Source organism: Daucus carota, chromosome 6 (genome assembly GCF_001625215.2).
Source record: "Daucus carota subsp. sativus chromosome 6, DH1 v3.0, whole genome shotgun sequence".
NCBI lineage: Eukaryota > Viridiplantae > Streptophyta > Magnoliopsida > Apiales > Apiaceae > Daucus > Daucus carota.
Window position 1 is genome coordinate 35,313,600 of NC_030386.2, and position 25,333 is coordinate 35,338,932.

Genomic DNA, 25,333 nt, shown 5'->3' on the forward strand with positions numbered 1-25,333 from the left:
TTTATTTTCTTTCATTTGTTTTTCTTCAGTCTTTTTTATTAATGTGCCACGTCAACCGTCAATCTGTCACTCCGTCTAACCTCCGTTACTTTTTTTAAAGGCAGTGATGAGTTTGATACCATTAAGCGAGTTTAGTGAGCAACTTGAGACCCCGTGGAGATCAGTGATGAAGTTGATACCATTTTTCCACTTCAGTTATGAGTTTGATAATTAACCCGCAAAAAATATGAACATAAATTAATAGTTGTGAATATTGGCCGCCTATGGTGGTTAAAGGTGAATTCCAATGCTATAGTTTCACAGGCAATGTAGTCTGTATTACTACTGGTGCCATTGTAATATTTCTAGATTAAATAATTTAAATATTTATGTGTCAAGGGATCTAAATTTTCATATTATCCTGAATTATTAATTTTTAGAATTAAAAATATTTGTGTTATAGTTTTATAAAATATAAATATATTTTTTTCTTTTTTATTTCAAATATAAATATATAATAAATCTCATATATACTATTACTTCTCACTATTATATATTAAATCATAAAAAGTTTCATTAAGTTTATAACTAAAATAAATGAAATCAATCACAAATTACAACATATAAATTAGTATGATTTACTTTATTTAAATTTATATAACTAAGACATAGTTTTATTTGATACCAAATGTTTCTATAAATTAGTGATTATTACACCATCAATTAATTAATATTTACCTATATTTTCTTTTAAAATTTGTTATCATTTTTATATGTTTACAAATTTAATTCTAATATCATACTTTAGTTAAAAATTATGGTATAATTTCATAAATATTCATGTATTTATATTATAAACAAAATGTATCTCTTTTAATCTAAAAAAATAAATTACACCAAAACCTATAAGCACCGTTGAAATTAACTGATACAACTTTTTAAGTTTGATATGTTATTCTCTCAAAAAAAAAGAATTTGATATATTATTACTTCTATTTCAATATTAGGTAACAATTTCCTGCATATAGAGCTAAGAGGGGTTAAATTTCAATTAATATGTTTTATACAAAATCAAAAATATAATTAATTAATAAATATGATTATTAATATAATATATTATAAAATTAAAAAAATTAAATTTACTTTACAAACTGAAACCAATACATACTCAAGTAAAGTACCAAAATCCTAATAATCTTTGAACCCTATAAAAAGAAACTGAGAAAGGGTTTAAGATGGGTTTTGGGCTGTAGTTCGGGTCTCCACGTTTAGAAACTCCATACCCGACTCACTCACCAACAAAAGTGGCAAACGGTCGGGTTTAAAAACACAATTTCACAGATATTACCTTACTCCGCCGCTCGTCTTCCCTAACTCTCCCCTCTCTTCTCCGCTCCAACTCTCTGAAAACATGGCGCTATCAAACGAGGTGCGCATACTAATCACGCGTCTCTCTTTCTCTACACGTTTGCGATGTCTCGATTATTCAATACGTGTTCTACTCTGTCGTTCAACTTTATTTTATCTCCAATTGCTTGAATTTGAGGCTCGTAGACCCAGAAGTTAGTGACTGCTATTTTTTAATAATTTTTTTTGTTTAATGCCTACTGTGCTTCAAGGAGGCTAGGGTTTTGGTTCTATTTTAGCTGTTATTGTAGACTCGGTTGAGGCTGTTGAATTAAGTTTAGCTTAGTTGAATGTTCTTTTTAATCTCGGTTACGCTATGTATTTATATGTTTTGTGGTTGAGTTGAGGCGGAGGAGGTTGTTAGTTTAAAATCTCGATTATGTTGTGTATCTGTGTGTGTTTGGCGTATGTTATAATGTGCACGTATGTATGTGTATGTGTGTGCACGTGGAATTGATAATTGATAGATGAAGATATGTGTGATATTGTTTGTTTGGATATTTTGTATTCTATTTTTGTGTGCTGGAAGGAGCTTAGTTTGGTGGTTTATTGGTGTTTTAATTATGATTTGGCTTTGTTGTAGGTGACGTCTGAGTCGGTAGCGGCTGTTCAGTTTAGTTTCATGTCAGCTGAAGATGTCAGGAAGCACAGTGTTAAGCAGATTACAAACCCTATTTTGCTTGACCCTATAGCTGAACCTATTCCTGGAGGACTTTATGACCCGGCATTGGGTCCCTATGATTTAAACAAAATGTAAGTATTTTTAACGTGATTGACCTATCTTTATATGTATTGTTTTGAAAGTATTAGCTTGAAGTGTTTCGTCGTAGGGGATTTAATTCACTACTTCGGTTTTTACAAGCACGGTTCAAGGTATCTTTCAAGGGTATCTCTATTCTGCTATTTGAAAACAAGATTATGGTTGTTTATCTATGCAGTTTAGCTGAAATTGGTTTGGTTTTATTGGCATAAAGCTAATATATGTCTCTCTTTATTTGTGTAGTTGTAAAACATGCGGACAGAGATGTAATGATTGCCCGGGTCATTGTGGTCATATTGAACTTGTTTCAACTGTCTTTAATCCCTTGCTCTTTGATAAACTTTACAATATCATAGCACGCACGTGTTTCACTTGCTTCAGATTTAGAATGGATGAAGAAGAGGTAAGCCCATGTGATATGAATTGTTTACCGCGTTAGCTTGGTAGGTTCAGTTTGGTCCATCATATTATTATGTATTAAAGAGTGAACTCAGTTGGAATTATTCGTTTGTCATATATTTCTTTTCCATGTTCGTCTTATTTCACCTCTCTATTTCATTTTAAGGTCAAGTTATGCATTTCAAAATTGGAAATGATTGCAAAAGGTGATATTATTGGGGCAAGAAGGTTGGATGAAGGAGGTGTACTAGATACATCCACCAGTCCAGAAGACGGCGAAACTTCTGATTTTCAGGACCCAAATACTTGGTCTTCTCTTCAATACACCGAGTCAATTTCGGTCCTGAAAAAGTTTTTCAAGCCGAGGCCTACTGCCTGCAAGCACTGCAAAGCTAAAAATCCCAAAATCACTAAACCCACTTTTGGATGGTTCTATATGGTATGTTCAGTAATATCTCGGGGGTACTTTAATTGGACATAATTTGCTATATATTCTTGTTTTGTAAGTTTTTTTTCCCTGCAACCTCTGTTAAAGTTTTCAGTTTTTGGTGTTTGGCTGGATATATTTTGTATATTATAATTTAAAGGTTTATGTTCGAGTGAAGCCTAAGCATGAGGTTTTGGAGGCTGTGATTTGCATAAAACACCAACTTCTTCCAGTACTTACACTTTAGATTATATAATAGCGAGCGATGTCCATGCATATAATACAGTAAATTGAAATGAGCATCTACATTTTTTTCTCATCTGCATGTTTTATAAACAATGGAAGTTGTAGAATTCTACTGAATATAATAGCTATTGTGAAGTATCGGATCAATGATGTAGTTTAAATAAGCTTTCTTCTACTTGATAAAGGTCATCTGGCCTTTAAGGGTTTTGATTAAGCAATGAGTGCAGACATAAATAAACTGTGTGATACGATTCATGAGTTTTCCTCTTTTATAATCTGCTTTAGCGGATTTATTAAAGTCTGTCACTAATGTTGCCGTTTACTTGGTGAATTTATGATTATTTTCATCTGGAAAACTCTTATACTATTGAAGCTGCACTATAAACAAGACAAGTGAATTTTAGGACGTGCAAGAGCTTAGTTGTATTTACAGTGTAGCACCTCTATTCCACTATTCCAAAGTTACAAAAACACATCCAGTACAATTATACTCATCTTAATAATTCTATGACGGTTTGGCATAACCTAGGGGATGCATTTGGAACATTTTTAATGAAATTTGTATTTCAAATTATCACAAAAGCTTAAAATTGAGGGAGTATATAATTTAGTTGGTTTCCCCTCTTTACAGTTTTAGCTGTTTTTTTTAAAGAAAAAAATTCGTTCTCTTTTTGTTTTTTGAGTGGAGGACTGAAAGCTAACTACCTATAAAAAGCATCTTGTAGCTTAACACAGATCACTTTATTGTTGACCTTAGTTATGCAATGGTTTAGTCAGCTGTTTTAATTGCGATGCTTCTCTTGCTTAAGTTGGTAGCAGCTTGTACCTTCATTCTACCATATTGTACTAGGTTCGGCCATTGTCTTGTTATGACATTCTAACCAACTTTTCTGGTTGATCCTTTCAGAGTGGCTTGTCTGCTGCCGATGCCAGAGCAAATATTATTAGGGCTAGTGGTAAAACAATATCCTCTGTGGAAGCGAATTCCAATGAGGATACATATGTAGCTGAAATTGAAACTGTTGAATCTGAATCATGTATGACTACCTCTGTTGAAACAGAAGACACTAGAAACCAAAGGCATGTACAAACAGGAAAGGGATTTTCTCCTCATTCTTATAAGCAGAAGAATACATTATCGAGACCATTTTTACCATCGGAAGTATGTTTGATGCCAGCATTATACACATGAATCTCTGCCAGTTCTGTTGCAGTTTATATTGATAAGAGTACGCACTAAAAAAGTTTTCCAATGTCTCTGTATTTTCAGGTTCATGCTACATTAGAACAACTATGGGCGAATGAGAGTGCCATTCTCTCATATATTTGCGGTGTTCAGCATGAGAGTCCTAAATTAACAAATGGACAGGCACCAAGTCACTCCATGTTTTTCATTGATGCCCTTTTAGTACCTCCTACTAAATTCCGTCCTCCTGCCGTAACTGCTGATTCTGTAAGCTAACTACATTAGCAGAATCTTGATCTCTGCAGATCTTATGACTTTCACGAGTGTTGTCCTATACATAGTTTCATACACCCATGAGAGCATACAAACTGAGGTTGGGTACAATTTTTGTCTCGAAAAAGCAATTGTTCTTGACAACATTTTGATGCATCATGCAGGTGATGGAGCACCCTCAGACTGGTCACATAATCAAGGTTCTAAATGCGAACATAGCTCTTTGTAATGCTCGTGCCAACAACTCTGAACCGTCCATCATAGTTCGTCGCTGGTTGGATCTTCAACAGTCAATTAATCTTATGTTCGATAGCAAGACATCTATGAGTGAGTCCTTCGTTTGTTCTCTCTGTTGAATCTTCAATCTCTTTTATATTAGTAGCATTAAACAACTATCTTTTTTTAACTGGAAAATATATTACTATTGTAACATTTTAGGTTCTTGGTACCCGCTGTACATATTTGTGCAGTGCTTGTAAACTACCATCATCTGGTAAAACCAATATCATGAAAATGAAAACTGTAGTGCATATGATTCCTTCTTTCAGTTTTCATGATGTTCTAGTAATGATTCTCTTATCTGGTAACCGTGAGCTGATATTAATCTAATGGCAGGCCGAAGTGCTACTCCTGGAATATGCCAGCTGCTGGAGAAGAAGGAGGGCATCTTCCGTCAGAAAATGATGGGGAAGAGGGTGAATCATTCATGTCGTTCTGTTATATCCCCGGATCCATATTTAGCAGTTAATGAAATTGGCATTCCTCCATATTTTGCATTGAGGTTAACCTATCCAGTGGTACGAGTTGAAACTTATTTACATCTGTGTTCCCTATAGTTTATATGTGCAGTATGCATGTCATCCTGGTAAATTTTACTTTAACTTGAAAACATTTGTTTTAATTCTTGTACATGTAGAAGTGTGTAGAACTCATTTTACATATCACACACACACACACACACACATGTATATATATAGACATATATATATATATATATATATATATATATATATATATAAATGCAAGAACAAAAGTGGATTCTCTCTGAACAATCCAAGAAGCACCATAACTTTTCGAGGAAAATTTTCCTCATATACGATATATATATATATATATATATATATATATATATATATATATCGTATATGATATATATATCTGTACTGGCAAAGATCAAATTTTCAATTTCTGAAAAGTTATGGTGCTTCTTGGATTGTTCAGAGAGAATCCACTTTTGTTCTTGCATTTATAATATCTGTATTTCTGAAAATCGTAATTCAAGTATGCATTATGTGTACATTGTGGTATATATATCGTATATGAGGAAAATTTTCCTCGAAAAGTTATGGTGCTTCTTGGATTGTTCAGAGAGAATCCACTTTTGTTCTTGCATTTATAATATCTGTACTGGCAAAGATCAAATTTTCAATTTCTGAAAATCGTAATTCAAGTATGCATTATGTGTACATTGTGGTGTATGCATGTAGTGTATCATCAGTAATACAAATTCTATTTGATAGTAAGAAGCATAAGTAAAATGGAGGTGCACTTGCCATGGGAGGGGAGGGCCTTCTGTTTAAGATGAGGGCTTGAAGTGGTAAAGAGGATACATGGTTTAGGTTAAAACCTAGAAATGCATCTATGCATCAGAAATTGTATCTGTTTAGTGTATATTATCTACTTGTCGCTTTTCCCTATACCATGTTGAAGTTGATCATCTAACATGATATTATTGAGATGTGTTGTGTTACTCTTCGAACCCTCAATATTCTAACTGTTATATATAATACATGGACACATTATTGCTTCCTTGACAGCTCTTTTCTTAATTCCTATATGAATTCGTGTTGCCCACCTAGTGGTTTGTCTCTAGGTTTATCATGAAGATCAACTCTTATCTTTAATTGACTATTACCTTGGATTAGTGTTAAATGGTTATTATCTTTTTAGTGGGTTTGCCCAACTTAAAGTTTTAATTGAGGCAGCCATTTGACAAATCTTTATATATGAAAGATATGCTTTTAACAAAAATGTATTAAATTTTACCAAGTTGTTATGTGTACATAATTTAATAGCTAAAAATTAAATTCTACCAGTTTTATACAACTTGTGTTACCAATAAAACATACATGTATTAAAATTATGAAAAGGCTGAAATTTAGTACAATATTAATTTATTTTGAAATCAGAACTATAAATATTCTTTACTCGCTGCAATTTGATATACACATTATTTAGTTCCAACTTTTTGTTACAGAAATCGAGGAATCTTCTTCTTCCTCAGTTACATAAGTGGTTCTGAGCAAATATAGACACATATTCATATACACATACATATATCATATATAATTCCTCCTTTCTTTTTAGTATAAAATCATAATACGGACTGTCTTCTTTCTTTCCTATTTTCCTTCTTTTTTTATTATTGCCAAAGTTCCCCGGAAATGGGAAATTGGAGTGGGATTTACTACAATCTGTGTTCCTCCTTTCTCTTTAATAAAATCATAATACAGACTGTCTTCTTTCTTTCGATTTTCCTTCTTTTTTACTATTGCCAAGCTTCCCTGGAAATGGCGGATCGGAGCGGGATCCACTGCAATCTGGGTTGAGATTGACCCGTGTTCTGGAATGAGCGAATAATATGTGAACGAATCCAAAAATCACATATATCATTTATTAGGCTCTATAATATGTTAGGGTTGCATGCCTTGTACAGGGATATATACTCTAAAACATAATCTTATAGGCCAAGGCCCAAAAATTGGGCTATTATAAATAGCATACATACTTAACTCCTAGCCCCACAGCTATATATTGTTAACAAGTTTAAACACTAAAAGTTTTGGTAGTTGGACGGTACTTGGCCCATGGTATGCCAGCCAAAATGTAATAAATAACAACCACCCTCTAAAAAGAATAAAAACAATTACGTTCATGTTATACATATCTATTTGATCTGTTATCTATACTTTTGATACTATTTAAACTACTTATAAATAATACGTACGGTACCCATGCTTTAAAATTTTATATTAATGTCGATTTTGTAATATTAAATTAGAATCATATTAGAAATATATATTTTGGTTATATAATAATATTTGCAGTTGGAATTTTTGACAAGATTCATTGTTAGATTGGTGTGTTGATCTTAATTGCTATACTTTGTCATGAGTATAGTATTAATATTATAATCCTATTTAAATCATTACAACATCATTCTTTTATCTATGACTTTTACATTAGAAAACTATTAAAATCATATAAAATATATCATTACAACTTATTTGAATTAATGTTATTAAGAGAAAACCAATAACATTAAACTTAGTTATTAAATTATAAATAAGAAATAATATACTTAGCAAAAAAAAAAAAAAAGAAGAAATAATGTAAAAAATACCTGTACATGGCACGGGCTACAAGCTAGTATAAACTATACAAGTATTTTAATTTTCTACCAGTTTCAAGTAAATTCTTCATAGTGAAAATAAAAGATCCATTTCCCATCAGGCATCAGCAGAATCTTAGAAACCTAACTTGGACAAGAATAGAAAACCTGAAAAGACTCCTAATGATCATTTGCTACTAAACACCAGCAATTTAATTACCACTAAATATTATTAGGCATCAATTCATATCTGAAGAAAATGTACTTGGCATAAATTCAGGAGATATTGTATGAGTATATCGAAATCCCCACATACTGGATTGAAAGTTAATTGTAGTTATCAATGATACTTTTTGCTTGCTGAAGTCTTTTGTGGCTGAGATATCCTAGAATTATATAGTTTTCTGTGGTTAATTTTCCCTTGCTCAATGTCCTTATTGTTGACCCTGTATTCTCCACTAAGTATTTTACTTTTTTGTTTCACTGCACTTGTGCATTTCATAACTAGAAGTTACTATATTTTGATTCTAAGAAAATGCATGAATCACATGACAAATTGTTGAATAAATCTTCTTTAGTAATTTCCATAGAACAAGTAAAAGAATATAGGCACCTGTTGAAGGCTTTTACCATTTGTATGCAATTGTGGAAATATGCTAGATATATTGTGCAGATTGATGGGGGTATTGGACTGTTGTATTTAGCCTAGTGCTTTTCTGCTTGAATTTCAGTTTTAGTTTTTTCTTCCATTATGATTTTTATGTGCGACAAAGTTCAAATATTTAATCCATTACGCTTCTGCAGAAAGTGACTCCATGGAATGCCCAAAAATTGAGGGAAGCTATCATCAATGGCCCTGAAATCCATCCCGGGGCAACAAACTTTGTTGATAAAGTCTCCAATAGCAAACTGCCTTTAAAAAAAAAGGGTCGTATTTCTGTATCTAGGAAGTTATCATCTTCAAGAGGTGAAGCATCCACGAAAAGCCACGAGATGGAGGGAAAGATTGTTTTTTGCCACATGAAGGACGGGGATGTTGTGCTTGTTAATAGACAGGTCTTGGATTATTTTATTGATATTCCTGCTAGGAACTCTAATCTTTAGTGTATGTATGTTTAAATGTTGTATTATATAATGTTTGAATACATGCCAGTTGTCACATCCCCAAGGCCTTTTGACATGATTTACTGGCGGATCCATTTTGTTGAACTTTAAGTTTGCCAGTTTTAGGAAACAAGAAAATGGATTAAATTGCGAACTGCGAACTATAAGATAATTTTGCTCCCCTCTGGAACATTCTGTCTTACAATATTATGAGTAGTTGTCAAAATATGAATAACATTGTTGTGTAGCTGTGGCATCAAATTAATTTACTTTAGTGCTTATTAAAATGTTGCAGCCTACACTTCACAAGCCTAGTATTATGGCACATATAGTTCGTGTATTACCGGGGGAGAAAACTATTCGGATGCATTATGCAAATTGCAGGTTCTTTCTTCTTTCTTACAAGAAAAATTCTTCTTTTGTTAAATAAACATTTTGATGTAATGGTTTTTGGTGATTTTGTTGATACGACTGCAGTACCTATAATGCTGATTTTGATGGTGATGAGATGAATGTTCATCTGCCTCAAGATGAAGTTTCACGTGCTGAAGCTTATAACATTGTAAATGCTAATAATCAGTATATTGTTCCAACAAGAGGTGATACTGTCAGAGGCTTGATTCAGGTTTCCTCACTACAAATTTGTAGGCGAAAGAAAATATTAAGTTGAATTATTTGCCCTATGATTATGCAGTCTACCAATTATTTGTTGTTTTTCTAGTTTTGAGTTGGAAGTTCTTTGTAATTGTTTTGGCAGGATCATATTGGAGCTGCTGTTCTTTTGACAATGAAGGATACATTTCTGACTCGAGAGCAGTATGATCAACTGCTCTACAGCTCTGGTGTATTTTCTGCTGGACCCAGTTTATCTTCTAAAAGCCTGTCCAAGAAAATATCTAAAGTAGAGTCCTATGGTTTACAGCCTGTCCTGCCAGCTGTTTGGAAACCAAAGCCTCTTTGGACTGGAAAGCAGGTGACACTTTATGTTAGCTTAATTTACAACCTCGGTCGTGTAACATAGACCAATATCCTGACTGTTTCATAATTTAATTGTAAAGATGTTTATGCATCAGCTGGTCAGACTATAAGGATATTTTGTTTATATAATATATTTAAACGTTAAAGTACTTATATTTAACTGTGGTAACTTCTAATTCTTTGATCTCATTCTATGTCTGTGTGTAGGTGATTACTTCACTGTTAAATCATCTTACTCGGGGGTGTAAACCATGCACCCTTGAGAATGAAGGAAAGATCCCATACCAATATTTTTCAAGAAACAGCAGTAACAATCAACTGAGCAAAGATGAAGAGGCTAGTGCCGAAAATAAGGTGTTAATTAGAAGAAATGAACTTGTTCGTGGAGTTATTGACAAGGCACAGTTTGGCAAGTATGGTCTGGTTCACACAGTGCAGGAGCTATATGGTTCCGATACTGCAGGCATATTGCTTTCTGCACTTAGTCGCTTATTTACATGTTTCTTACAGGTTCTTCTCATTTTATGGCTACCCTGTTTTCCCTCCATATATATTGTTACTTCATGTCAGTTCTTTTAATACGAATACACAGAGATTGATACACTTCTGCGCAAGCAAGCGCATAGAGAGGTAATTGCATTATATTCATTGCATGTTGAAGTTCTACTTTTTTGCCTTTTTAGATGCACGGTTTCACGTGTGGGGTAGACGACCTGATATTATTACCACAGTACGATGTTCTAAGGAAGGAGGAACTTGAAGGAGAAGATGTTGGCGAGGAAGTTCATTGTGATTTTGTTAATTTCAAACGAGGCAAGATAGGTATGGTGCTTTGTAAAAATACTTCTTTTATTAATTTGCATCTCAGACATCATATATCATATTGGTGATATAAAGACAATGCAACTAGATTTCTAGCAATGCGAACATAGTCAATATACTGTCTTTCCTTGAACTTTAAGAAGTAGGGTGCCATACGAAGGCATTCATCAGTAACTATCAAAGGCGTGTAACATTCGTTTCAGTTAAATAGAGCTTTGCACTAGAATTGTTGCAGTGTTTGTGTAAATTTAGAAATACGCCTACTTATCAAGAGCTCAATAAGAATTAGTTAAATAGAGCTTTGCACTAGAATTGTTGCAGTGTCTGTTTAAATTTGAGCTCAAAAAGAATTAGTTAAATAGAGCTTTGCACTAAAATTATTGCAGTGTCTGTTTTAATTTAGAAATACGCCTACTTATCAAGAGCTCAATAAGAATAATATTTGCTAGTCTTTGACATCGTATCACGGAGAGGCAATTATAAGTGGATCCAGAGCTCAATAAGAATTAGTTAAATAGAGCTTTGCACTAGCATTGTTGCAGTGTCTGCCTACTTATCAAGAGCTCAATAAGAATAATATTTTGCTGATCTTTGACATCTTATCACGGAGAGGCAATTATAAGTGGATCTAGAGCTCAATCAGAATTAGTTAAATAGAGCTTTGCACTAGCATTGTTGCAGTGTCTGCCTACTTATCAAGAGCTCAATAAGAATAATATTTGCTGATCTTTGACATCTTATCATGGAGAGGCAATTATAAGTGGATCTAGAGCTCAATAAGAATTAGTTAAATAGAGCTTTGCACTAGAATTATTGCAGTGTCTGTTTAAATTTAGAAATACGCCTACTTATCAAGAGCTCAATAAGAATAATATTTGCTAATAATTTTTGCTGATCTTTGACATCTTATCACGGAGAGGCAATTATAAGTGGATCTAGAGCTCAATAAGAATTAGTTAAATAGAGCTTTGCACTAAAATTGTTGATGTCTAAATTTAGAAATACAAATACGCCTACTTATCAAGAACTTAATAGGAATAATATTTTCTGGTCTTTGACATCTTATCACGGAGAGGCAATTATAAGTGGATTTATAACATCCCAAGCCCACAACTAGATGCATACCGGACCAACAATACGCCTACTTATCAAGAGCTCAATAAGAATAATATTTGCTGGTCTTTGACATCTTATCACGGAGAGGCAATTATAAGTGGATCTATAACATCACAAGCCCACAACTAGATGCATACCGGACCAACAGTACGCCTACCTATCAAGAGCTCAATAAGAATAATATTTGCTGGTCTTTGACATCTTATCACGGAGAGGCAATTATAAGTGGAACTATAACATCCCAAGCCCACAACTAGATGCATACCGGACCAACAACCCAGGTCGGCCCAAAAGTTCTAGCAAATTGGTATACATTAGTTATTTGCTTGTGATTAAAAAGGGCCCAAATACTCATTTTATAACTAATGTGGGATGTTACAATTTATAAAATCCCAAGCCCACAACTAGATGCATACCGGACCCAACAACCCACCATAGGTCGGCCTAAAAGCTCTAGCAAATTGGTATACATTAGTTATTTGCTTGTGCTTATGAAGGGCCCAAATACTCATTTTCTAACCAATGTGGGATGTTACAGAATCACACTTCTCATATCTACTTTAGTGAGTATTCTCATGATTTTAAGTGTAATTGTACCTTCTAACCCGCACTGATTGGCTGTAATGTATAACTATCATATGATTTTTAATTCTTGTACTTAAGAATGATGTCTGAAATTCACAGATCATTGTATCTAGTTGATCAAGCTTGTGTTTTCTCTGTCAATCATTATCTTTCCAAATATTTCAAAAAATTAAACAAACAGTGTTTATCTATATCGGTATGAATGATATGGCTTCAGCGAATGCGATGAACCATTTGCATTTCTTCCGCAACATAGATTCTGGTCTGTTCTCATGGAGTAATTATAATGCACTAATAAACCGTCTTTGCAGATTTCCAATATTATGCACCTTTTTTTTTTTTTTTGCAGGTCCAAAAGAGCTGCAATATGAAATTGAAAAAATAATGCGTAACAATGGGGAATCTGCAGTAGCACGCTTAGATGGAAAGATGAAAAATGAACTGAGGGAAAAGGGTTCAAAAATAAACAAGGAATTGTTGCTTAATGGCCTCTATAAACCCTTCCCGAAAAATTGCATTTCTCTTATGACAATCAGTGGAGCGAAGGGTAGTTCAGTAAGTTTTTTTTGCACTTCCATTCAGCCATTCTGCACCTCTCCTCTTCCCCAGGAAAATCTATGAACTGGTTTAATGTTGTCACAAGAATAGTTCCTGACTGCATCGTGCATTGTACAGGTCAATTTTCAACAGATATCTTCTTCACTGGGTCAACAAGAGTTAGAAGGAAAGCGTGTTCCTCGAATGACCTCTGGGAAAACCTTACCCAGCTTTTCTCCCTGGGATTTTTCATCTCGAGCAGGGGGCTATATTACTGATCGCTTCCTTACTGGTCTTCGTCCTCAAGAGTATTACTTCCACTGCATGGCTGGTCGTGAAGGGTATAAATGACTTCCTTTTTATAACCTTCGTAAAATTTTCTTGTGCTCCGAGTTATCTCAGTGGAAAGGAGTTGGCAGTAGATGTAATGGTCTTGCTTCTAAATTTTAGCATAGACACCCAATACATGTGCATATTTTCTAGCATCCAACTATCTTCTGGCCCTCACTTTAGTTACAGGCTCTGAATCACAATCACTAGATCCGTCATTATACATATTTCAAAAATAGGTCACATACTATGCCACACTCCTATTTGACCGCTTCCTTTATTAGAAGTACAAAGATCAACATGTTAATTAGTTTTGATGTCAGTAACGTTGAATGCATAGGACCACCTCCGTGAAATTCCACATGTATTATCAGGGTCAAGTTTAGGTGTCATTATTAGCCAAGCCGTTTGCCAATTTATTATAAAACAGCTAGCAGTTATATAATTGTTTATTAGTTTTGATTTTTGTTCCTACTGTGGAGTAAAATTTCTCATACATATTTTAGATAAGGTCGGTCTAAAACAAGGACCTTATGCCTCCTTAAAAAGATTTCGAGCTATGGGTGTTGCAACCTTTATATCACTTCTCTTGGCGAGAACCACTGAATGTATTAGTTTAAGACAAAAGGGGCCTGAAATTATATTGAATTTTTAGTTTGTCAAAGGACAATAATTTGTGATCACTTCGGAATGTAGTGTTTTGATATGTGTATTTAAATGTCATCATAAAAAGGTTAGTGGTTTGGCAAATTAAAAAAACTAGCCCTTCAGGTCAGATCATTGTATACGTATAAATCTATTAGTTATTTATTGGTTGGTTTCTGTTCTAAGACGTAGTAAGCACATTTTTATGTGTTATATATGTTAGTTGGGTTCATTTCCGCATATCGTGGTGTCACAAGGTAATATCCATGTATTTAATTTATTATATAAATTACTCCAATAACTAGTCATCATTTTAATGGTCTTGTCAGACATAATTTCCCAACTATAAATCTCTTGTGATGACATTTTCTCACTTCAATTACTGTAGATTGGCAAAATTGTTTAGTCTTATACTTTTCTTCACTTTTTAGGATTAGTTTTTTTGAGTTATCTAAGCTGTCTTTATTTCTAGACATCTCTATATTTTATATTTGAATCTACAGGTTAGTTGATACTGCAGTCAAAACATCTCGTAGTGGATATCTGCAAAGGTGCCTGGTTAAAAATCTCGAGTGCCTTAAAGTTTGCTATGACTATACAGTCCGGGATGCAGATGGTTCTATTGTTCAGTTTTGTTATGGTGAAGATGGTGTTGATGTACATCAGACGAGCTTTCTCAACAAATTCGAGGCACTAGCAAAGGTGAGCACTATTTATTTGCTCAATATAAAGTGCATCCGAAGCAATGTTGTAGATCGAAATAGAATTGATTTATAAAAAGCTGCTCTTGATGCAATATTGATGTGTGAAACTTAAATCTGTATCTATCATGTCACCTTTTTTCAGAATCAAGAGATTATAGGTCAGAAATTTCATCATAAGCTTGAATACAATGCATATATTGATAAGTTGCCTAACAAGCTAAAAGAAAGAGTGGACGAGCTGATTAGAACATCATTAAAGGGGCAATTTCTGGAACAATTGAAGCAGCAGGACTTGTTAATGTTAATGAAACAAAAGTATATCTCAAGTCTCGCACAACCAGGAGAACCAGTTGGAGTGATTGCTGCACAATCTGTGGGTGAACCATCAACACAAATGACGTAAGAGTTATGATTTAATTGTATTCTTTTCTTCACTCTATCACAGTTTGTGAATATATTTAATGAATGCTGTGGAGACTCCATACCCGAGACCTGTATTGGTACCATGGTTTTGGTTTGGGCAGAGTCAAAATTTATGTTCAGTTTTATTTATTCTAGAAGCTCAGAAAAATTAGCCAGGAAAAACATTAGTATAGGCACAGTCAAATTAAAAATTAGAGTTGGGTTTTGTCAAACACAAAAATTAGAGTTGGTGATGCCAAAAATGACTATAGTTGAACACGTCATTAATATTCAATAAAACGAAACTGATGCAATATATTAATATAATATATAACCTGTAGTAAGTGTATATCTGTTCTATGAATATGACACAATTATAAGCTCATGCGCTGATAATTATTAAAGTGTTCGCTAAAATATATTTTAGCAAAACTTTTAGCTGTCAAGTACTCCCTCCGTCCCTTTTTACATGTCCATTTTCAAAATATTTTTTGTCCCTATTTACATGTCCATTTATACTTTCAAAACTAATTTAATGATAGTTTTTCAAATATATCCCCATAATTTCAATTTTCAAGGCTTGACATATTTAAAACTTGGTTGAATTCATGTTTTCAAGACATAAAGTAGTATTCCACCATTTTCAAGACATTAATTAGAGGTATTTAATAGAAAAGTTTATACAATCAATTATTCCTTGCTATGTGTTTTTTTTCCAAAGTGGACATGTAAAAGGGGACGGAGGGAGTACTTGACAATTTTAAAATCTCCTGTAGCATATTATTTATGTATAACTTACCTTTTTATATAACAGGCTGAACACTTTCCATCTTGCTGGTCGCGGAGAAATGAACGTTACCCTTGGCATTCCACGTTTACAAGAAATATTGATGACTGCAACAAGTGAAATCAAGACTCCTATTGTTACATGCCGTCTGCTTGAGGAGAAGTCAAAGTAAGTTGTTTGCAGTTCATGTATGCATGTCTTAAGCTATTGTGAGCCCCCTTTAAATGTAGTGAATTAAGGGTATTAAGGTTCATTCAGTAATGTCTGTTGACTCCCTCAAATTATTTTCATGGTAGATGAATCCATTTTGGATGTGTCTGAAAGGTGAAAACACACGTGCAATCACCGACATATACACAAACTCGTGCAATTGCAAATTTTGAGTCATTACTTTTCTTTTTCTTTGTGTGATAGGGATGACGCCAAGGCCCTTGTGGCAAAATTGAAGAAGGTCACTGTTGCAGATATAATTGAGAGCGTAGAGATATGTGTTGTACCATTATATGTTTATAAGGATGAAATCTGCAGATTGTATAAGCTTAAGATTAAGATTAAAAAGCATGAACTTGTTTCTGAAGAAGACTGTCGAGAAACACTTGAGATTACTTATTTGAGGGAATTGGAGGATGCCATAGAAAACCATGTCCAATTGCTTGCAAGAATCAGTGGCATCAAAGATTTTACAGAAAATATTGAATCGATGAGTGCAAGTCAGACAAGGGATGCTGTTTCAGGCAACAAATCACAAGGCAATGATGACGATGATGAGAATGGTGATAATGAGGGTGATGATTTTGGATTTGATGCTCAAAAAAGAAAACAACAAGCTTCAGATGAGATAGATTATGAGGATGGTATTGATGGTAAAACAACTGAAGTGGAATTATCGACTGAAGTTGAAAGTGAGATTGATCAGGATGATGATGAGATAGAGAGTAGCATTGGTCATGTTGAGGATGTTGATGTGGAAGATGAACCATCGAATGTGTCATATGACAAAGGTTTGATAACAGAACCTACGTCAACCGATAGAAAGGCCCAATCAAAATCAAAGAAAAAGAAAAGGGGGAATTTGGCGAGGAAGGAGACAGATAGGTCGTGCTTTGTGAAAACTGAAGGACAACGTTATGAAGTCCATTTCAGGTTCAAAGATGAACCACATATCTTGTTGTCTCAGGTACTTATATAATCAAAGTGTATGTCATTTACTTGCTTTCTGGTGATATGTAGGCTTGTGATGCATCTGATGGATTTTTTAGAAAGAAATATAGCTTAATAGCTTATATTTTTGGAATGTCCTGACTTGTTTTTCTTCATGTTGTCTTTTGAAGCACCAACTTTCATACATACTTCTTCTCTGACAAGGCAATGGAAGTAGAAGTTAAGTTGTATGCTTCCCGAACTAAAGATGGCCTTTAACAATCCAAAAGAATAATAAACACAAAGAGAAGTGTATTTAACTTTAGGTCCCGAACTTGTTTTTGTGTTGTTTGTCTATATACATCTAGATTCTTATAAACCTTGTTGCTAGTCCATACTCCGTAATAGGCATTAAGCACCAACATAGAAAGTTTAATATGTCAGTCCCGAGTTTAAAAATGTTGGCACACGTCGCTTTTAGCTCATATGGTTCCTTTCACTTTAGATTTTATTAATAAAGATCCACTTCATCATTTCTACACCCTCTGTGGACCTGTTGTATGTTCAGGCACAAATCAAATGTTATGATATGATACTTGAATGGAATATGCTCCAGGTGAATTAAACCTTGTTACTTGTTTCATGGATCTATTATCTTTCCGGCATTGCATATTACCAAATATGTGTCTAAACACTTTTACATGAAAGATTTACTATGGACATCTTATTATATACTTATTCTAACGCAGATTGTCCAGAAGGCTGCCAAGAAGGTTCCTCTCATTGGTTCTGGGAAGATTGAACACTGTCAACAACTTGCATATGATGTACTTGAAAAGCAAGTTTTGTGGCAGAAGGAAGAAAATGGTGCTGCAGAAGTTCAAAAGGATCTGTCTAATCTTTGCGCTCTGAAAGTTGCTGGAGTGAATTTAACTGCATTATGGGAGATGCAGGATGTACTTGATGTTAATCATATATATTCAAATAATATACATCTTATGCTGAAAACCTATGGAGTGGAAGTTGCCAGGAAGACTATAATTAAGGAGGTGCAGGATGTGTTCAAGATTTACGGAGTAGAGATTGATTATAGGCATTTAAGCCTTATAGCAGATTACATGACCCACTCTGGTGAGTATAGACCTATGAGCAGACATGGAATGATATCTGAATCACTATCACCTCTTATGAAGATGTCTTTTGAGACCTGTTCCAAATTCATAGTAGAAGCTGCATCTCATGGACAGACTGATAACTTGGAGACACCTTCATCAAGAATCTGTCTTGGCTTACCAGTTAAGTTGGGTACCGGTTCTTTCGATCTGATGCAGAACCTACAGTTATAGTCATACATTTATGTTTGGATTTATAACCTTTTTCTTGTAATTTTGAATATGTTTTGAAATTCAACTCATTATTCAAAATTAGTTTTTTGGTGGCGGTCTGTTCTTGGTTGCAATTTGAAGATAGGCTAACACTGACTCTTGGTTACAGAGGCCAAGGCCACCGCTCTTAGCTGTACATTTTAATTAATGTTTCACGAATATCTCCATTTATACTTTTTAAACAAGTTGTTTAACTCAATGATAAATTCAAATTCAAAGTCTTAAAGTTGATGTCTAAAGTTTATAGTGACTTCTTTAAAATTTAAAGTCTTTTTTCTCTTTAAAAAAAATATTTAGATACTCTATTTTATTATTTGTAGATATAATATTCACTTCTCTGGTTTCTATTCTTCTTTTTTTTTTTGCCAACTATTCTATTAAATAAGAGTAAAATATATGGAAAAAACAAATATATTCTTGGTGTTGTGTGATTTAATGTATTAACTTGCCAGATGTTGAACATAAATTCTTTGTATTGTGAATTTATATTTTGTGAACAACTTAACACTCAGCCTTTTATTTTGTGAATCGATTTGTATTCGGATATATTATATCTACTCATACAATATGTTTAGTAAATTTAGTGTGCAAGTGTTTGCGGTGTATGAAACGCAGAAACAGTCATACAATATGTTTAGTAAATTTAGTGTGCAAGTGTTTGCGGTGTATGAAACGCAGAAACAGTCGCACATGGGACACAAACTTTAATAAACAACTTTATCAATGTGATGACTAATGTTGTGGTATTGTACATTCTCTTGATTGTATATACAATTTACATACAGTATAAAAGTAGACACGTCTTCTTGCCTAACTTTAAAGCTTAATTTGTGAATAGAGCATTCAACAAATTCGTTGCTTTCACGGTGTATATTATGCATCTAGAAGAAAGATACAAAGAAATGGAAGACATGTATGCATGTGTTATTATTAGTATGCTGTTGTCTCCATTTACATGTATGGATCAAGATATTTCACTTAAAATCTTAAAATAGCACCACCTTAAATACGGCCTTTTAGTACCAACTACCAGGTTATATAATGTATTTGTTAAACGAGAGTTAGGCCCAAATTCAAAATGCTAAACATGTCATTAGTCTTTGTATGTTTTCAAGGGAGAGCTAGGGTGATATTATTATTATTATTAGTGAGGTACTGAGGTGAAAGAAAAATAATATATACAGATTTAATTTGTATAATCCAATTCAGGGAAATAAATATTTTTAATTTTAATCAAAGTCCAATTCGTTAAAATATATGCTAAGAATCAGCCATTTATATAATTGCAACAGAGTTGTATAAATTTCAATAAACTTATGAAATCTCAATTTGATAAGACCATATTTTAAAGAATAACATAAAATTTTAATTAAATATCAGAAATATTAAATTAACTCTTAAAAATTCAATTAAATGAATTTAAACATATTAATTCTAATACAATCCTCTAAAATATTTATATCGAATACATTCGCTTTGCTCCGGTTCCCAACTAATTTGAGTAGATGGTAAGTCTAAAATATCTAAGTCAATATGTTGGTATATATACTTACGTTTGGACAACGCATTGTTTCATAGTTTCATCTCAATTCTCACCAACTATAGCCTGTTATCGAAAATTGGAGCTCAAAATAGAAAGTAGATTGGAATAAAGATAAAATTAAATACTATATTGCGGTGTCACATGTAGACAAAAGCATATGTTTTCTTGCAAAGCTGGAAGAGAAAACAATAGTAGCTGCACCAGCCGAAAAAGAAGAAAATTTGGAGACCTATATTATATACATATGCCGACCAGACTGTAGAAATCGTAAAATATGAGCAACCCAGCTGCGGGAACCACTTTGACAGATATTTTACAAATAGCCACAGTGTTGTGACATGATTTTCCACCGTTCAATCATTCTCGCTAACAGAAAAAAGAATGAACATGAATATTAACAAAAGCATATGATTCGGGTCTCGGGATCCCATGTTCACACCTTCTATTTTCGAAGTTCAAGCTTCATACTTGGTAATTAAACATAAATAATAATCTATTTCATAAAAAATACATATGTACGTATTTTATTATGAAGTGTTTGACAAATATATAACATATTTATCCATATTAACTAATAATATACTCCCTATATTTCATTTATTTTCATAATTAACAAATATATAACATATTTATCCATGTTAACTAATAACATACTCCCTATATTTCATTTATTTTTATATATTTTTTACTATTCAATGTATATTTTAATTTAAATTTTTATTCAAGAAAAAATTCTAAAATTATATTTTATAAAAAAATACTAAAATACTATTTTGTGTTCGGGTATATATACAGTTGAGGCGACGAGGCCTGAGGGGGTAACGAGGGAGTAACAAGTATCCAAGTGTATGAACAACGTAATATATGCTGTGCTGTGGCATCGAAGACATTAACAATATACGATAGTCCCATGTTAACAAAGAATAATGGAAGAGAGCATATCTTCACCAAATCAATCTCCATTACTACTATAGTGTTGTAATGTGTATTGGACACTTGTAATGAACTGTAAGATTCTCATTGGACCCTCTGTTATAATGCCAACCTACTTTCAATCTTCTTTAGTGTTAAAATAATCTCGTAAAGTATATATAGAAAGTTTTATCTGATGTGATTTTCACTTTCGCTGATGCGTGACCCTTTACGTTTCTTTTACCCACAATTTCATTAATGCTCATCCTGCTTCAAACTTCAAACAAGCTTTTGAAAGTGAAGAAGAAGAAGAAAACAATTAAACAAAATAATCATCATGGATTAGAAACACGGACATATATGATTATATGAATATGAAATCAATATGTTATTAAGAACAAACAGAATACATAGTAAATGATCGGATACAATACAATGCAAAACTCTCTTCCCTCTCTCTATCTACACATATATCAATATAAATATAAGATGTAACGAAAACACACAAGCTCGCGATGAAATACCACCGATAATTTCATAATAATTTATGTAGTGTAGAGAAAATAATAATATAAATAATTAATTCCTGACGAGAGCGAGGAGAGACAAGATCAAGGAAGTTCCGACAACGGCAGTGGAGACGGGGAGAGAGAATCCAGCTCCGACATCAGGGGAGGGTGCGGGTGCCTCCTGTCCCGAGACCGCGACGGCGGCGAGGACGACGACGAGGATGGCCTTCACGACGAAGCTGCTGACTTGAGCCATTTTATCAAAAAATTGGAGAATAATTTTTGAGAGAGAATTTGAGCTAGTAGTTAAGGATGTTGAAGTGAGAATTGATATTGAAAGAGTAGAGGAAATGTGAGTATTTATAGAGGTAGAAAATTGTGTATTGTGCATGTAATTGTAAAAGGTTGCAATTTGTGACATGTTATGAGTTGGTGCTTGTTTCTTACAATGTGGGACTGGGTCCTACTTGTGCTGCCCACGTTGCGATTCTTGACTGGATCAAAAATTGGTTTGGAATTTTTTGTCATAACTCCTCCTAAGCAGGAGGCTTTTAGCGTGTTGATTGAGTTCTTAACTGGGAGTTAAGACTTCCTGCGTCTTGGGTTTCCACAGCGTTTACACTTTACCATGTCTTGAATTTTGTCCTAATACGGTTTCTCTTGTGTGCTGACCACTGAATTTATATACTACACTATTTAGTTTATATTAATTAATTTAATTTTTATTATGATTCATCGTTATTAAGAAGTAGAAGATACATAATTCAACATTTATAAAATTTAGTGTTCAGCACATGTATGTATTATTCACCAAGCTATAAAATCGAGAATCAAAACTACTCGATTGATCTAATAATTCAGGATTGAACAATAGTAAATCGGTAAAATAATTTTCAAGAATGAATGTGAGATTTTTCAATAAACCAAATTTTTTTAAAATGCTGGCCAAGTCCATTTAATAGTAATATTTTATAATAATATGTTTATTTTCCTGTACTTGATATTAGTTTAGCTGATGGCACCCAATTCCGTGGTAAATATATTAATTTAGTTGTTATCTGAGTTACGGCTGTATTTTATGTATATCTCTGTAAATAAACATTTTATCAATTATTTTAAATTTGACATATTCAAATGTGGGATTTTGGCTACATAATTAATTTGAGTAAAATTAATTAGGCATAGTTATACAAGCGGTATGCAGAAGAATACAAAGTTGAATGAAACATGCAGCCCCCACCGATGACGATAAATTGCAGAAAAAGAACCAGAGTCAAGAATCTTATGAGTTCTGAGTTTTGGCATATTCAAATGCTGAATTATCTATTTCAAACTGATCAAAATTTTCGATGTAAATAGTGAAATTTTCAAAATTAATAACGGTCATTTGTACAATTACATGATTTTGGTCCAGCTGGTGCAAATCTTTAGTTGACATGATCTATTCATAATCATGATACCTCGTTTTCTGCCATCTAATATTTCAAATTTCAAACTTGTACGTGAAAATACTGTATCAAACTATAAGCGACGAACATGGTCACAAATAGACAATAAAGGAAGAAAATAGGACTGCTTTTATATGAGATTTGATTGTCGGATATAAGAAAGTTTAAAGAGAATGAGAATTCAAAATGAAAATCAGAAATAAAGTTAAAAACTCAGCTCCACTAAAATATTCTTATTAATAATAATTTTAACAAACCATCTAATGTTAAATTGTATTTGTGAAGTCTCTAAATCTCTGAATACATATTAAAACATTACATTCATATATAATAATTCAAAATAATAATAACATATTATTTTCAAATATAATTTAATGTCAATAAAACACAAGAGCTTATGATTTCAACAAAATAATATTTTAGTTGATTTTGTTGGAGATATTATAATACTCTATAGTCTATATACATATATAATTTATTTTGTCCGATAAATGAAAAAATTCAATATGAAAAACATAGAAATTTGACAAAAGAGAAATATACAATAACTTTTTTGTCACTTAAAAATATAAAATTTTAAGTCAAAAGAAATGAAGACATTCCTAACACTTATAATATCGATATTAATCCAAGTATAAACGCAAGTGCTGTTAATCAAGTCCGCTAATCACTGAGCCAAGCATAAGCATTCTGGGACCTCCCGTAATACAAACTGGTTATTGTCAAATGCGTATTAGGCCCCTCGGGAGCGCATGTTTTTTTCATCATAAATTATAATTTCTCGTAATTTTTAAACATTACATGTCAACTTCGATTAATGCTCCTTTTAAAAATTAATAACTTGTCAAAATATATAATTAATAAAATATAAAAATAGATTACACTACAAACAAAAATAAAATTTATTCATGATTTATACAACATCATACAAATCGTTGAATTACATTTGTACACAGCTAATGTCACAACCCCACAAGAGAGCATCCCACAGCAGTAACATAAAAATCTCCAACATGACAAAACACACTAAAGAATAGTCATCTCAACTCAAAAACATGAAATTTTTTACTGGAACAAGACTGCAATCAGGAAAGCCAGAATAACCGATCCTCCGTAAATCCGTAAATCGGAAGCATTTCCGGCATCCATATCCGGTAACGGTGCAGTGGCGCTGTCCTGCGCCCCAACCATAGATATATTCAACAATGCTGAAAATATTAGTAATACAGTGACCATGACAAAGTAAAGTTGAAAGGTACAAGTTTGTGCCATGACTAAAAATAATACAGTAGTACTAATTCAGTTTCAACGACTTTACAAAAAATTTAGCTGCAGGACTAAGTACGTTTGAGCAAGTCAAGGACAATTTATAAGAAGCTGTTTGGTGTAGTAGGTGATGAATGTAGATCAAAACTCTTGTTTCCCTGAGGCACCAACCAAATTGCGTACAAGTTAAGTTGCCTCAGAGTCGCAGTCTGTTTACCTCAAAACAAATTCCTGGCGGTTTCATGTAGAGGTGATACTTGATCTTTATTGGTTTATTTTCGTATATCTGTTTTTTTAGATCTCGAAAAACCGAGTTGTGTAAAAAATTATACGTGTTTATATTTTTTATGATTCAATATTTACACCCACCATAACGAAATATTCAGTGACGGTGGTGCTCAGAATTTATAATATTTTATACTTAAATTCTTTCTATATTTATAGTCCACCTTATTAAAGGTCAGTTTATTAATATATCATTATACAAAACTTCATTATTATATTATTCTTTTTTATAGAAATGAAGGGGTCTCTCTCAATAGATTTATAAATCTGTCGCGCCAGACACATTAATAGTTTTAGAAAAATATTGAGCCTTAAATATCAATGAATTTACTAAGAAAGAGTAGAAAAAGATGCGAGTCACATAAGAAGGAAGGTTACATAGTCGATTTCACATCCAATGATTTGACCGTCTATCTAACCTGGGCGCCATTGCATTTAAGTTTGATCTAACTTAACTCCGATATATCACTTTGATGTTTCATCTTCATCTTCTTTAATCTTGCATACATGTGCCGCTGTATCCATCATTTCTTACACCCCATCTTTCTCTCTTAATTAAATATATGTACTCCCTCTGTCCCAGTCAATTGTATACGTTTTTTTTTCACTGCTCGACACGCTTTTTAAGGCTCTTATAAAACATAGTTCCACAACTTATTTTTAAGATTTTCTTTTTTTGTATAAAAATATAAATGTTATACTTTTATACAAAAAAAGAAAATCTTAAAAATAATTTACAGAACTATACTATATTGAAGCATTAAAGT

At 33.0% G+C, this 25,333-nt stretch overlaps 1 protein-coding gene across 1 annotated transcript; it reads left to right on the forward strand.

Moving 5' to 3' along the window:
- Nucleotides 1–1,222: 1,222 nt before the first annotated feature.
- On the forward strand, nucleotides 1,223–18,658 carry LOC108227340 (DNA-directed RNA polymerase I subunit 1). Its single transcript, XM_064080627.1, has 21 exons — nucleotides 1,223–1,408; nucleotides 1,970–2,139; nucleotides 2,390–2,549; nucleotides 2,712–2,984; nucleotides 4,126–4,380; nucleotides 4,489–4,671; nucleotides 4,842–5,004; nucleotides 5,293–5,474; nucleotides 8,873–9,124; nucleotides 9,468–9,556; nucleotides 9,650–9,797; nucleotides 9,930–10,145; nucleotides 10,358–10,660; nucleotides 10,834–10,972; nucleotides 13,023–13,228; nucleotides 13,349–13,551; nucleotides 14,689–14,887; nucleotides 15,032–15,288; nucleotides 16,106–16,246; nucleotides 16,493–17,255; nucleotides 17,968–18,658. The coding sequence occupies exons 1-21, from the start codon at nucleotides 1,391–1,393 to the stop codon at nucleotides 18,562–18,564; spliced, it is 4,917 nt and encodes a 1,638-aa protein (XP_063936697.1). The 5' UTR covers nucleotides 1,223–1,390; the 3' UTR covers nucleotides 18,565–18,658.
- The last annotated feature ends 6,675 nt before the right edge of the window (nucleotides 18,659–25,333 follow it).

What these genes read in the sequence shown, in the direction of transcription:
- LOC108227340 (XM_064080627.1), top strand. An exon ending in CTTTTGGATGGTTCTATATG is followed by an intron (nt 2,985 to 4,125) that starts GTATGTTCAGTA and finishes TGATCCTTTCAG; the next exon opens with AGTGGCTTGTCTGCTGCCGA. An exon ending in CACATATCTTGTTGTCTCAG is followed by an intron (nt 17,256 to 17,967) that starts GTACTTATATAA and finishes ATTCTAACGCAG; the next exon opens with ATTGTCCAGAAGGCTGCCAA.